Source organism: Pelodiscus sinensis, chromosome 5, assembly GCF_049634645.1.
Source record: "Pelodiscus sinensis isolate JC-2024 chromosome 5, ASM4963464v1, whole genome shotgun sequence".
In the NCBI taxonomy this organism is placed as follows: Eukaryota; Metazoa; Chordata; order Testudines; family Trionychidae; genus Pelodiscus; species Pelodiscus sinensis.
This window is the reverse complement of record NC_134715.1, coordinates 82,353,894-82,374,149: the sequence shown is the minus strand read 5'-3', so window position 1 is coordinate 82,374,149 and position 20,256 is coordinate 82,353,894. Positions and strand designations below refer to the sequence as shown.

Genomic DNA, 20,256 nt, shown 5'->3' with positions numbered 1-20,256 from the left:
TCCGGCATATCTGATAATCTGGCACCCCCTGGGTCCTAAAGGTGCCGGATTATCGGAAGTTTACTGTACTAGCATCTCATTTTTAGCCCTGGCTTGTGAAAATTTACAACTTTGGGGTTTTATTTTGTTTGTTTTTCAGATGAAAAACTGTGCTTTGAACTTGTGCCACAGCTTGTACATGAGGGATCCACTACAATTTCTAAGTAGTCGTTTTTCACCAAAATAGAAAGGTTGTTTTTAATTGACTCCATAGTATTTTCAAATATTCACATGCAACAAACACAAGAGAGCAGAAGACTTATTTGATTCTGCCCCTTCCTTCCCCGGGGCATTTTTATTACAGCATACAGAGACTCTTAGCCAATATGAGCAGAAGGTGTCTTGTTGCATGAAAATGCAGCTTTTCAGTATTACATACTGGGTACCATTCTGATTATGGGACCACTGCGATTTTATAAGAAAACAACTAGCTCTACTGAAGTCTGTGTTACATGAGTGTGAAATCATAGCTATTAGGCCCACTTAAACTTTCATTCATAATACTCTCCTTCTATCCTTAATAAGAGTTGTACAGATGAAGATGAAGTGGTGAGTGACACACCTAGTATATAAAAGACGACATCTGCAGGATTTCTGGTACATAGTACAAATGCTCCTCTTATCTCTAATCAATATTTTGTTACTGCTTCTGAACACCGTGTTTACAACAAAAATATCTAATATTAGAGTTGGAGGAGATTGAGTCCTTAGAAGGTATGGTCTCATTTACATGCACCTCATGCTATTTACAAAAAAATATTGGATTAAAATTCTAGTAAACTTTTATACTTCTGGCAGCAGACTTGTTTTATGCAGAATAAAACTGATTGTTTAAAAAGTGTGTTTTCTTGCTTCATTTTTACAGTTTAAGGATATAATCTAAGCCAGTATTTCCCACTTATTTGGCCATGGAATCCTTTTAAATTTGAAAGAATTTTGCAGAACCCCTAAAAGTCTTCTAAATGGAACTGAAAAAGTAGACCGCAAATAAATAAGGTTAATAATAAACAAATGCTAAACGAGGTCATGAGATCAACATTTAGTTTAAAAATTGTGCATAGATTAATCCATCAATCAAAAATTTAACCATGAGACATATAAATTAAGTTCAAGAAATCACATGATTATACTAAAGTAAAGTATGCATGAGAGCACTTCCTGCACACTCCCATACAAGTAACTGGTATGACAGCTGAAGCTTTGACTTCGTCCAACACAGCGATACAAATATACTATTCAGTCACCCACGTGATCCACGCTCCCTGAGAGTGAGTACACAAATTTACGGTGATATATAACAGACAATTGCACCACTGACTGACTGTGCATGCAGCGCTGTGTAGTGACATCATCCCCACTCTGGCTAAGCTGGCATTGCACAGGGACACTTACCATGGCAAACAAATGAAAGTGGTTTTCAATAAAAATCATAAATGCTTAAATATTAATTATGTTTTAAATCATAAAATATTATAGTGGAATTTTCTCACAGAACCCTTATCTTCCCTTTGCGGAACCCCAGTGTTCTGCAGAACACCATTTGCGAAATACTGATCTAAGCTGTTTGTGTACAGAGGGATTCTTCTTCAGTGCAAAAAACTCTTTACTGTTTCTGGTGTCAAATATAAAAAAAGGCCATGTCCAACTGTGGAAATTTAAGGAGACTGGGGCTGATTATGATGCAGAAATAGTTATTTACAATATTTTGTGTTTACAATGAAACTTTCCAGTTATTTTGTAGGTTACAATGATTAGAAGAACATATTGAAAGAATTCTATACAACTAGATTAAGATATACGTATCTACCAAGTATGAAAAAAACACTGCTCTAAATACCACCTATCAATTTCTTAAGCAAGCAAGCAAGCAAGCAAACAATTAGCCCAAACATATACCCATCATCTACCTTATGCCATATTTCTAGCAAGAAGCTTTGTGCTAATGTACTAAACGGCACATAGCCAACAGCTTGGCCAAGACGAACAGGACTGGAGAAAAAGGAGCAAAAGTACCGTTAGTTCAACTTTATGATCCCAACAACGTGCAGACCCAGATGGGGTGAGGATAATCCAGGCACTAGATAAATTGGAGGACTCAAGACTTATGCCTAATTACCTCATACTTATACTCCAAATATGGAGCCCCATACTGTCATTTTGCCAGGTGGGATCATCAGGGTATAGGTACACGCTGATCACACCCCCTGTGCTGGGGGCATCAAGAACAGTTACAGTGGGAGCCAGTGGGAGCCACCACTTTGTTTCTATATCAAAGGATTCCCTGATAGAGTGGGAACACTTAGGTGATTGGTTAATTTGCCTTACATTATTGCAACAGAGGATCAAACCCAATAAACTTAACTTACAAACTGAGAGGGAAGAAAAGCCCAGAAGCCAACTAACCAAAGCATGTAAGATAATAAGTGATTCAGAGATATTTTATGTTCTATAAATTGATTTTTCCACTATACTGTTTCCCTTCTGTGCCATCATTTTTCACATTCATTAATTTCAACTGCAACAACTCATGTGAGTTTGGGGAATGTGGTCTCTTATGGCTATGTAAAAAAACCCTCTTTTGTAATTTTATTACGTTGAAAAGTCCCTATAGTTTAAAATGTAACTTGTATTTACATACAAAAGAATATTGTTTTGGACTTAGGACATCTGAGCTGTCTTTTTATTTTAAATAAAATATGCAACACCCTAGAAATACAATAAAAAATAGATACATTTGAGAGCAGACAAAATATCAGCACTATTGACGGAAGCAAGATAGATCTCTGAAATTGCTAGCCTCTGTTACTTCCAATGGCTCTTTATTAAAATGTGTGGTAACAAAAAAGCAATATGACATTAAAAGATAGAAAGTAGTACCTCTGTTTGGTAGAAGAGAATAGGCTGTGCCTAAAGTGATACCCAATAGAACACAGAAGAGTGAATGGTAAATGAGAAAGCCCTCTCTATTGGCCTCAGCAGAAACTTGCAGTTCACCGAGAACGCAGGATTGGGTCCAAAACATTAAACAGAAAGTAATACATCTAATGCATCAGTGTAAGAAGAAAGAATTATATTGAGCTATCATAGCATCATCTACCATAGTTACATTTGATAATAGCAAACTCAATTGGACTTCTGGAAGTCTGATTCTTCACTTTCAGTCACCTTCTATATCATAAAAGAACGTTATGGAACTTTGAGAGGCTTCTATAGATCTTCCTAATGACAACTCAGGTCTGTATCCCGTACTTTGAAAAATAAACTAATCTTTTATCATAAACACTCAGGGTACGTCTACACTGGCCCCTTTTCAGAAAGGGGCATGCTAATTTTACAGGTTGTAATAGGGAAATCCGCGGGGGATTTAAATATCCACCGCGGCATTTAAATAAAAATGTCCGCCGCTTTTTTCCGGCTTTTAGAAAAGCCGGAAAAGAGCGTCTACACTGGCCCCGATCCTCCGGAAAAAAGCCCTTTTCCGGAGGATCTCTTATTCCTACTTCAAAGAATAAGAGATCCTCCGGAAAAGGGCTTTTTTCTGGAGGATCTGGGCCAGTGTAGACGCTCTTTTCCGGCTTTTTTAAAAGCCGGAAAAAAGCGGCGGACATTTTTATTTAAATGCCGCGGTGGATATTTAAATCCCCCGCGGATTTCCCTATTACAACCTGTAAAATTAGCATGCCCCTTTCGGAAAAGGGGCCAGTGTAGACGTAGCCTCATTCTTTTCCTTAACAATAAAGTAATAATATTGGTGCAAAGTGCTGACAACCGAATATATAGTACTTAATAAGCATTAATAAAATCTATACCAATGCAATCACTGTTTCATCGGTCAATAATTACGGTACCTCAGTAATGCCATATTAATGACCAAGAAAGAAATAAAAGGTCAGCAGAAGTTTTAGTCTGAATATAGGACTAGCTTTTTTTAGTTTTTCTGAATCTCAGTTTATGATTTGCTATAATTGTAAATGCAATGTGCCACCTTGAGCCACTCAGACTTTGAAACTTGAATTCTACTTGCCTGTCCTAAAGTTGTGTATGTGTGTCTTACTACAAAATACTCCTTTTGTATTTCTGATGCAACAGAATTTGCCCTCCACTAAAATACATTTCAGTCCATATATTCTATAATCCTGGATATACCATGAGCTTCACTTCAATTCGCCTAGGCCCTAACTCCTTTCTCTACTCATTATGTGGTTGTTTACTGACTCAGACACCATTCATTCATCAGGTCCCAGAAAAGTCCAAGTTCAATAGGACATTCAGCACCTTGGCAAACAGTACCTTTTGTATTATAACTGTCAGCTTTATGATGGAAATTTTACCATGGGACACAGTGACAGTGCTCATATTCCCATAATTCTATTAAGCAATACTGCGAGTAGTCTCGGTAGACTGAATAGATGACATATTTACATGAACAGTGAATATTATCTGCCTCATCTAAATTAATACTGAATGAAATAGGGAGCTTAACTAGTCAGAGGTCTGTGCTGGGCAAATACATCATTTTCCAATCACATATTCACTTGTGCCTCATAATGAGTTGGGGAAAAAAGCAAGCAAGCTGTAAGATCAGCTCTAAAAATAGCACCAAAACTCCCTGAAAACAAAATACAGAAAGGAGAAGGCTGATGCTAATACTAGGGTACAGAAGATACCAATTGGATCATTGCTCTTGTTTGAAAAATAGCACTCTTTTTGCAACTTTTCTTTAAAGTCTAATACAACACTGAAATAGGATAATTTTTCCTGCATTAAGATTAAGTGGGAACACGAGTGTACTTGAGATTTTTTTCTTCATTCTTTTCTAGTCTTCAGAATTCACTTGGAAATGTCATGGAGAATAATTCAACAATATATATGAAATGGAGTTAGGTTTGAAATAGTACATCTAGTTCTTTAAGTTGAAAAGAAACTCAGCACCAATGCCTAGACACCTTTACATGGAATGTCCCCATCAATTAACAACTTATGACCCTGTTTGGTACTTACAAAAGTATTTTGGTCAACACAAAAATTGAAGGACAATACATTTAGGAAGATTAACTATTCATGATTAGTAGCAAACATACAAATAATTCACAACGCAGTTTTCTTAGACCTACTTGTGACTCAAAAATTAGAAATTTTAGGGAGACGATCTGTGTCATAATTAGCAAAGATTAACTCTGAAATCAAATATAAGGTAGGATGGTCTATATCAGCGATGGGCAACCTTGGCTAGAGAATGCGCCACATAATTAACACTGCTTCACCTCACTTCCTCACAAGATTGTTGTAACCAAGACGGTCTCCTGGTATAGGACACATTTGCTAACTATGCTGGTGTACCTAGAAATTACCAAGTTCTGCTGCTGGCTTAACAGCAGTAGTAGTTTAATTGGATGCAGAGGGAGTATATGATTTTCAGAGTCAAAATTAAAAAAACAAAAAGTCTGGTAGCAGTTTAAAGACTAACAAAACATGTAGATGGTATCATAAGCAGATGTGGGCTGTGCCCACAAAAGCTCATGATACCACCTACATGTTGTTAGTCTTTAAAGTGCTACCAGACTTTGTTGTTTTTTTAAGTTTATCCTATACAGACTAACTCGGCTACCCCTCTGAAGCTTTTGAAGAGTCAAAACTGTGGGATTTCAGCATGCACCTCACTGCATGTTGCATTACTTTACTGATGTCACCTTTGTAGTACTGATAGGAAAAAAAAAAACCTATAAAAAAACCTCTATGCAGACAGAAACCAACAGATTCTGGAAATCTTCCATGAGGGCAACTGTAAACAAAAAAAATCTCATGGGCCACACATGGCCTGCAGACTGCAGGTTGCCTAACAATAGTGTAGGTGAAATATTAGGTAACTCTGAATAAGCTAATACATACCTTATATATATTGGTAACTAATCAGACACTCAGAACTAAAGTGGATCTAAATCACTAATGTATTATTTATGCACAGCTTGAACTTTTTCCCCAAAGTTTGGAGGTGTTCAGTGTCAGGGTTTTGTTTTGAGGATTTGCTTGTCTTCAAGGATAGGAGAGGGGAACCTATTAGTCTATAACTACTCAGTGTGAAAAGTAGTCCTAACGAACAAGTTGAGCAAAGGAGTTCATTAAGTTATAGACTCTCACCTTAGTAAACCTCTTACAGGGCTCTTTATTTACCTTGTGGCAAGAATGGTACATTACTTATCTAAACTTTCCTTCTTAATGATGGTTTCCATTTACCTACTTCATATTTTCTAGAAATGCTGGGGTTATCACATAACATCCAAGTGTCCAGGAGATGCACAATCCACAACAAAATAAATATATTACAAATCCAGAATGACAATCTGTTTCATCTAGAGCAGGAATGGGCAATAATTTCTGATGTGCTGCCACTCCAAGATTTTGGAAAGTGGTCGAGGGCCACACTCTTCCATGATATTAATGGAGGAGATTTGGAGTCTGGGATGGAGGTTGGGTGCAGAATGGAGCTTGTGGTAAGGCACTAGGGTTCAGGAGGGAGACTGCAGTCTGGGAGGGAGTTGGGATGAAGTAAGCAGTTGTGACCTAGGGCAGGAGACTGGAGTGCAGGGGCTTGGGATGTGACCAAGTGGAGAAGAGGATTGTGACCTAGGGCAGGAGACTCAGGTGCCTGATGTGGGAGGGGGTATAGCTGTAAGGGGGGGGGCAGAGGGTTTGGGTTTGTTGAGTGGAGGGCAAAGAGTTAGGGCAAGAAAGGACTGGGGTGCCAGAAGCAGGCTGTGGCCAAGAAACTTACTTGCCTGCTGCCAAACTAGCCTGCCTGCCGACTTAAAATATTTCCCAACCAGCCTGCCTGGCCATGTGCTTCATGAATAACTGAGCTGAGGAGAGGGAGCATGGCTTTCTTTTTGCTGCCTGTTACTCCAACAAGCAGGTCACATCGGCTGGTTTCTGCCAGATACTGGCCGAAGGGAATGTGCGGGGGCGAGGCAGTTCCTAAAACTTCCCCCCTCCCCTCCAGTTTAAAAACAGAAATGGAGCCCTGCAGCCACATTTCTGCCCAGCACGCAGGGCTGCTGGGCAAGCTAAGGAGCTTGCCTGGGGCTCCCTGCTGCCTCCATGGGCCAGATCCGATGGCTTGGCAGGCCAGATTTGGCCCATGGGCCAGATATTGCCCAGGCCTGATTTAGAGCATTCAAAGAGCTTGGTGGCAACACATCTTATCCTGCACTGTTCATTTCAATGGTGTATGCTGGGGCTTTTCATCCGACACCTGTTTCAAAAAAGCATTTATCCACATGACTAAGTCCCTCTGAAATGAGTGAAGCATGCTGTTAAGTGTTTTGCTGAATCAGGAGTACTAATGACAGACTCAGATTTGTGTCATAGTGACCAATGGTATTTACTATTGATTTTTCACAGCATGCTGAAGGGTTAAGCCTAGACAGCCTTCCCCTGTGCAGGGATTAAAATCAAATGCCACTGGAAGCAAAAGTAGCGATTAGAGCCCCAATTGTATGGCTCACTTCAAGCATATCCCACTCACCTTTAAAGCATCCAGTAGCTTTTGAAATCTTAAATTAGTTGCACCATTTGTCATTTCTGTTGATCTACATATCAAGTCCTACCAATTTACCAGGCAGCAAAAGTCCGATTGGATTTGACCTATTTAGTTTTGTTTGTAGGTTACCATCATACATAGAACAAATTACTATTTTGTTGCCTTTAGTTTGAAGCAACATGCAACACTCTTCTAACCGATCACTTGGTGGTAGAAGTGATAAGTTAAAAGGCAGGGCAAGCCTCTTCTGCTTATGGGTCTAGCCTTACCTAGAGTAGAAAAGACACAGACACTCTCAACATCTTTCTAGGACATGTGCTCTAGCTGTTTTAGAAACCATCTACTTCAAGACAAACCCAAGAAAACCAACAATAGAACACCACTTGTCATCACCTACAGCCCCCCAACTTAAACCTGTGCAACACATTGTCAATAAACTAAAACCTATACTAGAACAGGATACTAAACTCCAAAGGCTCTGGGAGACAGACCCATAGTCTCCTATAGACAACCACCTAACCTCAAGATGATTCTTACCAACAACCACAGGACATACCACACTAATACCAACCCTGGAATCTTCCCTTGCAACAAACCCCGTTGCCAGCTTTGTCCACATATTCACTCTGCTGATACCATTATTGGACCTAATCATTTGAGTCATAAGATCAAGAACACATATTCCTGCTCATCCAGAAATATAATTTATGCTACCATGTGCCGAAAGTATCCGTCTGCTATGTACATTGGACAAACGTCTCAGACACTTCGCCAAAGAATCAATGCCCACAAAACAGATATTAGACAGGATCACAAAGAAAACAACAGTTTCTTGCCATTTCAACCAGAAAGGGCATTGTCTCAATGACTTGATTACCTGCATCCTGCTTTAAAGACCTTTTCACACCAGACTTGAAAGAGAATCCTCTGAACTGTCATTCATACTTAAATTCGACACTTTTTACCTAGGTCTAAACGAAGACATTAATTATCTTACCCATTACAAAGATAGCTTCCCCAATTATCACCTCTAATATCATTAGCTCACAGACATTTACCTCCCCTCCTCATCCCCCTTCTGTTCTGAAATTTGATTTGTCCTTTTCATACGTGTTCATTTTTTTGATTGTATCCTTTAGTATATATGGTTGTGCCAATTTTCTTCCACTATTTGATCTGAGAAAGTGGGTCTGGCTCACAAAAGCTCATCACCTAATAAACCATCTTGTTAGTCTTTAAAGTGCTACATAGTCCTGTTTTTAATCAGCTCCTGGCACTTTACAAGAAGAGCTCTTAGTTACAGTTACCAATGTACTACAATATTTTTATCAGTGATTGTTTTGCACCAGTATAATTGTGCCCTTTAAGCAGTAACTTTTAGGGGAAATCATAGAATCATAGGACTGGAAGGGACCTCGAGAGGGCATCAAGTCCAGCCCCCCGCCCTCAAGGTAGGACCAAGCTCCATCTACACCATCCCTGACAGATGTCTATCTAACCTGTTCTTAAATATCTCCAGAGGGAGATTCCACCACCTCCCTTGGCAATTTATTCCAATATTTGACCACCCTGACAGTTAGGAATTTTTTCCTAATGTCCAATCTAAACCTCCCCTGCTGTACTTTAAGCCCATTACTCCATGTCCTGTCCTCAGGAACCAAGAGGAACAAATTTTCTCCTTCCTCCTTGTGACGCCCTTTTAGATATTTGAAAACCGCTATCATGTCCCCCCTTAATCTTCTTTTTTCCAAACTAAGCAAGCCCAGTTCATGAAGCCTGGCTTCATAGGTCATGTTCTCTAGACCTTTAATCATTCTTGTTGCTCTTCTCTGTACCCTTTCCAATTTCTCCACATCTTTCTTGAAATGTGGCGCCCAGAACTGGACACAGTACTCCAGCTGAGGCCTAACTAGTGCAGAGTAGAGTGGCAGAATGACTTCACGAGTTTTACTTACAACACACCTGTTGATACAACCTAGAATCATTTTCTTTTTTTGCAACAGCATCACACTGTTGACTCATATTCAACTTGTGGTCCACTATGACCCCTAGATCTCTTTCCGCCATGCTCCTTCCTAGACAGTCGCTTCCCATCTTGTATGTATGGAACTGATTGTTCCTTCCTAAGTGGAGCACTTTGCATTTCTCTTTATTAAACTTCATCCTGTTTACCGCTGATCATTTCTCTAACTTGCTAAGGTCATTTTGAATTATGTCCCTATCCTCCAAAGAAGTTGCAACCTCACCCAGTTTGGTATCATCTGCAAACTTAATGCGCATAAAGGTTTCAGTGAATAAAATTGGTACAACAAAGTTTGTTCTGCGCATGCTTGCTAAGCTATGTTTGTCAATGTGCATTCAGTGTACATTTATTTTCAAATGATTCCTACTCAAAATTACCAAGCATTACTACATAGTTATTTTAAAAAAGTCACCATAAAAATAGGATGCACATCTGAATCTGAAGTACATGGAGCATTAAAGATGCAACTATGCGTAATGGCGCAACCTTATATAGTGCATCTTTATACTCAATTATACAACACAAATCACTGCACTGTGTTTACCAAATACCAATTCAAAATTATGTGGTTATTTCTGGATGATTTTGCTTTTTATACACGTACATTTAGTAAATGTGACTTACTTTATTTCCACTACACCAGCAGGAAGTCTCTCTCTAAATGATTTTTCAGAAGTATAAGCTTTAGTTAATCATTTATCTGGTCTGAAAGTTGTGAAGAGTAGGAACGTTGAGACTCTAAATGCTGTACTATGCCACCTGGATGAACTGAAGGAGGACTGAAGAAACAAAATAAGATGTCCATGGGCCAGACTTTTCTGCCTGGGGTAAGCTACTGCTTCTGGTACTAATTTTTACAAATCCTGGTGAGGTTTCACTGTTGGTAGGACTGTGCTATATAAACTTTTAAAATTTTAGTGCTGCTAATTTAAAAATGATGAACTCAAGTTCTCTTTAAGCATGATAATACAATATTTTGCACTTATTTAGTACCTTTCCTACAGAACATTGTGTTGTAACATGAGAAAGGAGTTAAATCTCACAATATCTCTGTAATACAGGGAAATAATATCCTGTTACAAAGACGAAAATGTTGGGCCCCAGTCCAGCCATCTTAAAGAACTAAGTTTTGAGAATTTCCCAGCTTCCATGGTCTTGCTCAACACTTCTAAAACGTGGGCTTGTGGGACTTAGCTAAGGTGACACTTAGCAAAGAGGGATACTGTATGACATTGTCCCCAAATATTAGGGTTTGTTTCCTGTTAGAGAGGGAAAGAAGAGTCTTGCAGCTAAGAACTGGTGTGTATATTTAATAAAGAGTTTCAGATATATCTTGGAACAAATAAATAGTTTGATGGCATAGTAAGTTAATACCAATCTTTCATTCTTGGACTACAAAGTAATTTCAGCCTGCAGTCCTATAAACCAAACTAGAACACCATCGAACATGATAGGAGACACAAAAGAATGACTGATAGGGTAGTAAAGTTTGGAGCTTAGGTTTTCAAGGATCTAAGTAAAAGTAATGAAAAATATATTATTTGTAACCAACTATCTTCAGATTTCTTTTAAAATTAGAGTAAATGAAAAAATAAAAATAAAGTATGGAAAGACTATCCTCAAAGTGAACAAAATAGTTTTATGATGTTTACTTGTAACAATGCCTTTTTTGTGTTTTGAATCCATATTTGTCCTTGGGATAGTAGGATTCCTCATGGATTTAGAAATGGCTCCACTAGACATGGATTAACAAAAAAGTCATCTAAAATTGCACCAAGTACAATGTTTTCACAGGAGGCAGAGCCTTGTTCATAACATATGAGACAATACTTTACAGATAACCTTGTTCCCAGCACCATGGGCAACTAGGATATACACAATAATATCCTTCAGAAAAGGTCAAAGGTTGTGCCAAGCATACTTGAACCCCAAAATACACTCACTCCCTGAGCCATCAATGAAAGGATACAGGATTGGAAATGGATTCTCCATGAGTCTTAATTTAGCTCTATAAGAAATAAGCCAATTATAGTTGCAAATACAATAGTTTAGAAGATTATCTTCAATTGCAGAAGAACTTCAAATTAATACTTCTGACCGTCTCATAAATCTCTCATGTTTTTAAATCAGGCAAAATATGTACACAAATCATTAGAGGAAAACCAGAAAATGTAGGAAAACCCAGGAGAACATGGAAGTAAGAGGTATTTTCATTTTAAACTACAACTTGGGATATTGATATATTTTCAATTGGAAAAGTATGGAGCTCAGCAAATCTGTAATGTTTATTGCAGAAATGCAGAATGAGATACTGTACTATCAACTTTTCTTAGTAATGACAGCGGATCAGTAATTTCTAAAATGAGTACTGGAAGCACACTTATTGTGTTGGCTTTTTTCTGTGTCATAAGAACATAAACTTTATACTTTGCACATATTTCTTTCCATCGTCAATTACCAGATTTCCAGTTTCTAAAAGTATTTAGAGATTGAACCCAAACAGAGGGGATAAGAAGAGAAAACATTTGCATGCTTCGTTCTTTAAACCCATTTTAGCTCAACTTTTGATTAGGAAAAGTATGAAATTTTCTGATTGTGGACTGCAAAGGTTAACTACCTTTACCCAAGGCTGAGGATGGGCTTTGCCTAAAAAAAATGGGGAGCCAAGTGGCTTGGAATGGAAAGGGAAGAAAGAGTGGTTCATAAAAGATGACAATTCATTATCCACATGTAGATGCCCTTCTCTTAAGCCAAAGTGAAATAGAGTGTGCTAAAAATATGTCATTTGTTAGAGAGTACTATTTTTCATTATGGAATGACTAATTTATAACAGAAATATAACCACCTACTTACACTCATCAAAAATCCTCCTACACCCTACTAAGCATGACTTTCCTTGGCTGTATCTTATTAAAAAATATTTCAGAACTGTTGGAGTTTTAGCTCTCCTGTTTGATTTAAATTGTGAAGTGATTCAAGCCCACAATATTGTTGAATCAACCTCTTGTTCAAATGGTTCTGGATTCTTTGAGTTTCCTCATGACATAAGTAATCTTCTTAATACAGAATCTGTTCTGCACTGGACAGTTTTATCATCATAGATCATCTGTGGCCAGTGCTGTTTGGTAGTTTTATTTCATGTGGAAATGTGAAGCTATAACAGACTCTAAGGATAATTATCATCAAGTAACATGGCTAGGTTTGTAATGTTTTTCAGAAATAGTGTACTGTATTTTAGTTGATCTTTCAGAGTAAGTGACAATAATTACAAAGCACCCAAACACATTTCTAGTAATAACAAACATCTTGGGATTCTAACGGAAAATTCTAGCGTCTAAAGAGGAACTTCAGGGAGAAAGCACTGATTTAAAAACAGAGTTATTATAGCATGCAAACAATACCACGTTTATAATACTTTACATGTACATAGCAACTTTCTTCCAGGTGCTTTATGGAGTGTGTAAAATGCTATCACCTACTATCGAAGTCTGTACATATTTTGATGACTAAATTAACATAAAAGGAAAGACTGTAAAATATGCTGTAATACCTGTACACCAAGCAGTCAGGAAATTTTCAAGGACTAAATCTGTATCTATTCAGCATTAATGAGTGTCACACAAATTATTGTAATCCAGGAAACTCAAAAATCTCTAATATTTATAAAGCCAAACTGCGCTATTCCTTTACGAAGAATAGGAACTTAAACATCAGTGCTCAACATATAAGAGTTCATGAATACAAAGGAACATACATGTATTACTATATGCCAGTCAAAAAAACCTATAGAAATATACTCACGTATACAGTGCCTATATACATATTTGTACATGTGAGTTAGATGTATCAATATACCTATCTACACACACCTTAAATAGAATCAGTTCAAAATACTAAAATTCAGGATATAATACAAATCTTCGAAGAAAATAACTATAATTGAGTTCATTTTTATGATGGTACTACTTTAAAAGAAAATACTATAGTTGTGAATTAAAAGTCAGAGTAAAGTTCACAGATGCCATCTGAGACAAAATATGAGACAGATCAAAAGGAAAAGCAGAGCAGTCCAAAAATCTCTGGATGAGTACACTCTCTCTCCCCCTCCCCTGTTCTGATCTGTTTCTTCAGGAATTCGTGTACAGACTAATCAAGTGAAAGTCATTCCTAACCTCATTAGTAGGTCTTGCACACCATTTTTGTTTCAGTTTATAATAATAATCAACCACATACCCAGAGCTTTCATAATGGATATAGAAATCATAGCAATCATAATAAAAAAAACATACATTTCAAATGGACATTCAGTCTCACCTCAGTTTATCAGACTTTTTACCTTTTGTATAAAGTATTGAAATGACATTACCAGGCACATCTGATATGTATTAACCTGTATTTAGTTTTGTTATTTCCTAAATTCACTTGCCCACACTAGATAAAATAAACTTGGTACTACTATAAAACTCCACAATCCTGCACTAAGCCATTGTTCCCTTTTTAAAAATTCCTGGAAAAAGTAGCTACATGGTCTTGGGTTAGGAACATACTGTGCATGTCAGCCCTCAGAGTAACATGAGAAGGGAGGTCCAAGGAGATAGCTGTATTCTGTGAAGCTCTAGGTTTCTGATGTCTAAACATATGGAGCTACATCCTTTGACCGGTTGAGCTTGGACTTGAAAGACAGTTTATGCCACCTTTGGTGCTCCCTGATCCTCCCAGAGCTGGAAAGGAGTTAATTCAGCTTTGGCACAATTTAGAGCAGCATCAGGGCTGCTCTTTACTGTGTCTGGTTACTGTGGAGACAGTTTAGCCAGCTAGGAATTATTTGTTGGTGTTTGATAGAGTTTTGTCCATATCCTCTGGACTGGCAAGATAATGGCTGATGTGGGGCAATTCCAAGATGTCCATAAAATGATACTTTGGATCACTGGATTGCTACTAAAAGGGGCATAACAGGACAGAGCATCTAGCTCACTGTATCCATCCCACTGACTTGAGAATAGGTACACCAGGGCTCAATTTGATTTACTAGTCCCCCACCCGTCACAGCAACAAATGCTAGGTGCTATAAGTAAAAGAATTTTTCCATTGCTTAGTGCATCGCTAAAAGTTGGAGAGCCGTCCGCCCCACAAGCTTTTTCTAAATATGCACATACAAGTAAAATGAACTGAGAGGTGGAAAGCAGGAGGCGAAGTGAAGAGAGGTATAGCGCTTTGGGAAGGTCGGTTTTTGCACATCTTATTCGTATGGGAAAAGCAATCCCTGTGGCCCCCTCTAAGCTAACCAAAGAAAAGCAGCATTGCATAACCCACACTGCTTTTTCTCAAGGTCGCCTACTCCACGATCTCTGCAACACTGGCCGTCAGTTGCCAAGTAGCTCGCCAGAGGATTAAGGGAAACTCCCTTGCAGCGGTGAAGCAGCTGGCAGTCTCCAAACAGTGGCAACTCCTGCGAAGTGCAGCCCATTTTTAGGATTCACACGGTCTCCAGTGACGCTTTTCCCCGTCACTTCAACTACACTTTCCTACAGAAGCTCGACTGCAGCGCCCATCCCACGTCCGTCTACCCCTGTCCGAAGATTGAGCTGAACTCTGGGGTTACTCCTGAAACTCGGAGAAGGGCGGGGCTTCACCAGAGGATCCCTCTGAGCAGGCTCGGTTCAGGGTGGGGAAGTGGGTGACTGGCTGCTGCCCAGTGACTTTCAAAGAGGCGTGTCACCCCCTTGCTGTGCAGGCGGCCTGGCCCTGACAACTCCGATGTTTTAGGGGCGGGGGTTACAAGCCAGGCGCGTCTCCAATTACTTTTCGACTCGGCGCATCTCCAGAAGCAGAGACCCCCACGGTAGCTCTGGGAGACTTGGCTGAGTTGACGCTCGCTGCGAAATGAGGCGCGAACTCCGCAGTTCAGCTTTGGGGAAGCAGCTCTGGCCTCTAGAGCGGTATACGAGGGGGGGCGGGAAACCCCCAGGCGGGAAGCCCCCACCCACCCTCGCTCGCTGTTGTTTCCCTGACTGTGCAGTGGGGTTTACTCTCCTCAGTGCTGTGCTGGGGTCTCCCTCTCTCAAACCCCGCCTCAGCCCCATTTCACAGCCCAGGGCGACCCCTGAAGAGCCTCCAGACCTCCCCCGGGTTCGTTGTTCTAGCTCCTGCTTTTGCTCCTTTCCCCTTTTTGCTCCCCGCCCCGGCTCCTGTCCCCTGCTTCGGTCAATACCCCGGTTCTGCTGGGGCTGAGGGCAGGGGGCTACCGGGCATGCTCGGCGCCCAGGCAGGCTCCCGGCGAGCAAAACGGGCTGGGCAGCGAGATGCTGACACAACACGGGCCCCATGCAAAGTTAGGCTGCTCAGGAAGGCCACAGGGCTGCGTCCTTAAGCACAGTCCCTACTCCTGCAGCCCCGGCAAGCCCCCTCCCTGGCCTCGGCGCTGTGGGCTCCCTGTCCCTGAGCTCCCCACGGAGCCCCGGGAGTCGCTGTCGCTCGTTTTCCGAGCTCAATGATACCGACAGAGCCGGGGTAGGAGAGCGAGCGAGCGGGGATAAGGAGCAGCGAAGGCGTCAGCTCGGGGATCAGCCGCCCAACCACGGCGGGGCATTATCTCTGCAGGCTGCTTCTGTATAGAAAAATAAAGCTTTTAGCAGGAGATGCCCAGTCTGGGAGAGGGAGGGAGCCTTGAGAGCGAACTTCCACTGGAAAATCAGCAGGCGCTGGAAAAAAAATCTACTGCTGCTGCTTCCCAGGGTGCGATTAATGGACACACTGCGATCTGTCTCTGTGCCCAAAGTGCTGATGTAACTGACGAGAGGACAGGGGCTATTATGATTATCATCAAAGCAGAGGAGGAAGAAGCGAAGCCCGACTATACAATCTGATCTCCAGAGATCCTCCTCTTCCTCCCCCCCACCCCTCCTCAAAGGACTGCTGTGAGCCTCCATTCCCTCCACCCCCATGCCCACTCACCGGCACCCGAAGCGCCTTCAACTCCTCTGGCACAGCCAGAAGCAAGGCAGAAGAGGGGAGGAGAGAAATCAAACACCCGGAGCATCACGTACCTTGAGCTCCTCAATGTCCAGGTTTGTGGATCTGTCCATAGAGTGAAACCGAACGACACTGAGATAGACACGGGAAGTTGTGCCAATTTTTTTTTTTAAATCTAGTCTCTGAGTTTCCAGCCCAAACTCAGCCTTGTCCTCCAAACCCTGGCAGCTCCTCTCAGTATCATTCTCCGTGATCACGCCTCCACCGGTTACAAATAAATAAAATAATCACTTCTTTACTCCCTTACGGGTTAAAGCGACAGGTGATCTTTCGCCGATAATGTCCAGTGGCAATGAAAAGAGGAGGAAATCCCCACCCCCAATCCACTCAGTTTAAGATGACTTCTTCGTCTGCAATAAGCTTAGAAACCAGCGAATTGCTGCATCCCAAGGAAAAAAAAACTGCTTCCCTGGACAGCATCATGCAGCACGTTTCAGGCAAATGTGTTCAAATTGAAGAGAAGAGTATATCACAAAAACCTGTCTCCATCAAGCTTATTCTGGTAGCTAATTTAGCACCTGAGAGCCCGAGTCATTAGCAATGATCAATTTCACCGGAAAAATAAAATGCCCCCAAGTCTTGCATATACATAAAAATGCTTTGCCGCTTAAAGTATTTTCTCAATAAAATAAAGATAATAAAGTCTGTAGGGAATGGTCTCCTTTGAAGGTTATGCTAAAAGAGTTGAAAGGAAAACAGAAGGTGGATCTCTTTGCAGGAGAGAGAAGGGAGAGAGATTTTCCCCCTTCTTTCCTGTTTTACTGTCCTTCACCACCAGGTGACTGACTTCACTTCTCTCCTCTCATGGCCAGCACTGAGGGGGATTTCTCTCATCTGTCAAAAAGCAACATTTCCTTTCTCGACAAATACAACCCCTGGGTCTTAAAGCCTGTCTATCCAGACACTCTGTGCATTAGCCTTCCAGCATTTTAATATATGTATCTCTCTTATCATTGTAGATGCAAGCAAATGTAATCATGCTAGATCACTTAGAATACAAGGACTTCCATGCAATATCCTCATTGGATATTTTACCCCATGGAGGGAAGATCAGTTAACATACTGAATATCACAGCAGAGCTACTACATCATTAAAAACCAACCAACCAACCAACCAAAAACAAAAACAAAAAACAAAAAACCAAACACTCCAACAAAACATGTTGCTTGGAAAATTAAACAAGGGTTGCTACCTTTCATTTGATTTTATTGACACAGTACATGTTTTTATATAATTCTTTATAGTATTAATATGAAGTGGGCAGTAGTTTTGGCAGAATAACCTTGTTGATGCCACATTGATTTAAATAAGGATACTTTTCCATTTATTTCTTTAGTAATTTCCTTCATTTTTCTGAAAAAGTCAGTGTGCTGTGTTTCTCATGACATTAAGCTGTAAATAGAATCAAAATTAGAATTTAAAAAAATTCAAATTCCTCCCCACCAGGATCTTGATTTGATCAAACTCATTTTCCTTGCATTCTGACTGCCACTCACAGGTTTTTATTAAAAAAATAAGACTGTTTATAGGATTTCCATTTTTGATGGCCTTTTTAAATTAACTCTTTGGCTGAGAGATTCTCAGTGGGCATATTCCTGTACCATTGTCTTCTCATATTATACATATTCTATGGTTACATACATATATTTTATTTTCATGAAGGTATATGCATTTTTTTCCAGAATCATAGACAAATTTAATAGTTTCAAGCCAATAATATAGTCTTAGTTCAATAAGGGCTTGTTCCTTTGTTTGCTATTCTTCAAGGTCAACATAAGGTTAAACATAGGTGTCTGGGCCACATTCTAACTATGGGATATAGCCCATATCTTCTAGAATCAAGTGTAGAGATGAGGCAAAGGATACATCTCATCTTAGAACAAAACTGTATGTGAATTCACAATGAATCTGAATGCAACACAAATATACATTTAATCAAATAGAACTGCAATTTTCAAAGATTAAGGACTTCATCCTGGATTCCAAATGAATGAAAAAATGTCTAAATAGAGGACTGGGAAACTGGATATTAAACAAATGATTGTAGGACCTATAGAAATAGTAATTTAAAGAGTTATCCATTCCCTGATAAAATTTGCACAAACATTTTTTATTTATACTGAAATTTGGATAAGAAAACTGTCTTAAACATCCCCAAATATATTGTATACCATTCTAGTCTACTTTCATTAGACTATATGAAACTTTTTATAAACATGGTCCCTTGAATGGACATTTAAAATAAGTTTTAGTCTGATATTAATTTGAAAAGCAGCTTAAAACACAGTTATGTAAGTTGCAAAGTCAGTCACCCAAATGTTAGGAAATGCATAAAACCTTAATTCTTTCTTCTTGTGAATATACATTATGCTAGTATGTGATTATGCAATTAGTCACTAGGTTCTTTCTACAGGAACTGTGTCTCACAATAAAAGAATGACTGGCCACTGAATACCTTTGTTTATCATCACTATCTAATGTGTGGCCCCATGCTTTATTAACTAGGGGTATGTCTACACTGCATTTCTCTTTCGTAAGAGGAATACAAATGCAGCTGACCGGAACTGCAAATGAAGTGCGGATTTGAATTTCCCGTGCTTCATTTGCATAATCGCATCCAGGTGCTATTTCAAAATACCCTATTTCGAAAAAAGAAAAAAGAAAACCCTGCTTTTGAAATTACCCTTAAACCTGAGGCAATCTCTACACTACATCCCTCTGTGGGCAGAGGGATGCAAATGAAGCACTTTGAAAGTGCAAATGAAGCAGGGATTTAAATATCTCACACTTCATTTGCATAATTACGTCATGGCGGGAACAAGAGCCATGTCGAAAGAGAAACTACAGTTTCGATGCAGTTTTTTCAACAATGGGGCGATTTTTCAAAAGATCTTGCACTCCTTTCGAAAAATTGCCCTGTTGTCGAAAAAAACGCATCTAAACTGTGGTTTCACTTTCAATGTGGTGCTTGTTCGTAACAGTGCCATGACATGATTATGCAAATGAAGTGTGGGATATTTAAATCCCCTCTTCATTTGCACTTTCGAAGTGCTTCATTTACGTCCCTTTGCCAACAGAGGGGTATAGTGCAGACACAGCCTCATTTTATAAGGAGTAAGGGTAATTTGAAAAGAAGGATTTTCTTTAGAAATAACTGCGTCTTGACAGCGTTTCTTTTTTTCAAAATAGGGTATTTCGAAATAGCGCCTGGATGCAATTATGCAAATGAAACATGGAAAATTCAAATCCGTGCTTCATTTGCAATTTCACTTAGCTGCATTTGCTTTCTTCTCTCGAAGGAGGAATGCAGTGTAGCCATACTGTACAAGTCATCTAAAGCCTGAATTGAACACTGAATTAATTACCTCAGAGGCTTTTCTAAGGCATTCTTCATGTCATGCCATGGATATATTTTCAGAATTCCCTGTGAGATGGAGAATTTTCATCTGTATTTAACAGACAGGGAAATCAAGGCAAAGAAAAAGTGGCTGCCTAATATATTAAGGGCAACTCAAAGATTAGAACTCATGACTACCTGAATCTCAATGATGAGTATATTGCCTCAGACTTACTTCCTTATCTCCACAGACCTCTAAGTGCAACAGTTTGGGAACCACTATGTCT

At 39.7% G+C, this 20,256-nt stretch overlaps 1 protein-coding gene across 1 annotated transcript in view; it reads right to left on the bottom strand.

The window, feature by feature from the left end:
• Positions 1-17,438, bottom strand: part of SGCZ (sarcoglycan zeta) — a 795,948-nt gene extending 778,510 nt beyond the window's left edge. The window contains exon 1 of the mRNA XM_075930376.1: positions 16,646-17,438. Within this exon, the coding sequence (XP_075786491.1) occupies positions 16,646-16,684 (39 nt within the window). The 5' untranslated portion in view covers positions 16,685-17,438. The remainder of the gene's footprint in view (positions 1-16,645) is intronic.
• Positions 17,439-20,256: the final 2,818 nt, after the last annotated feature.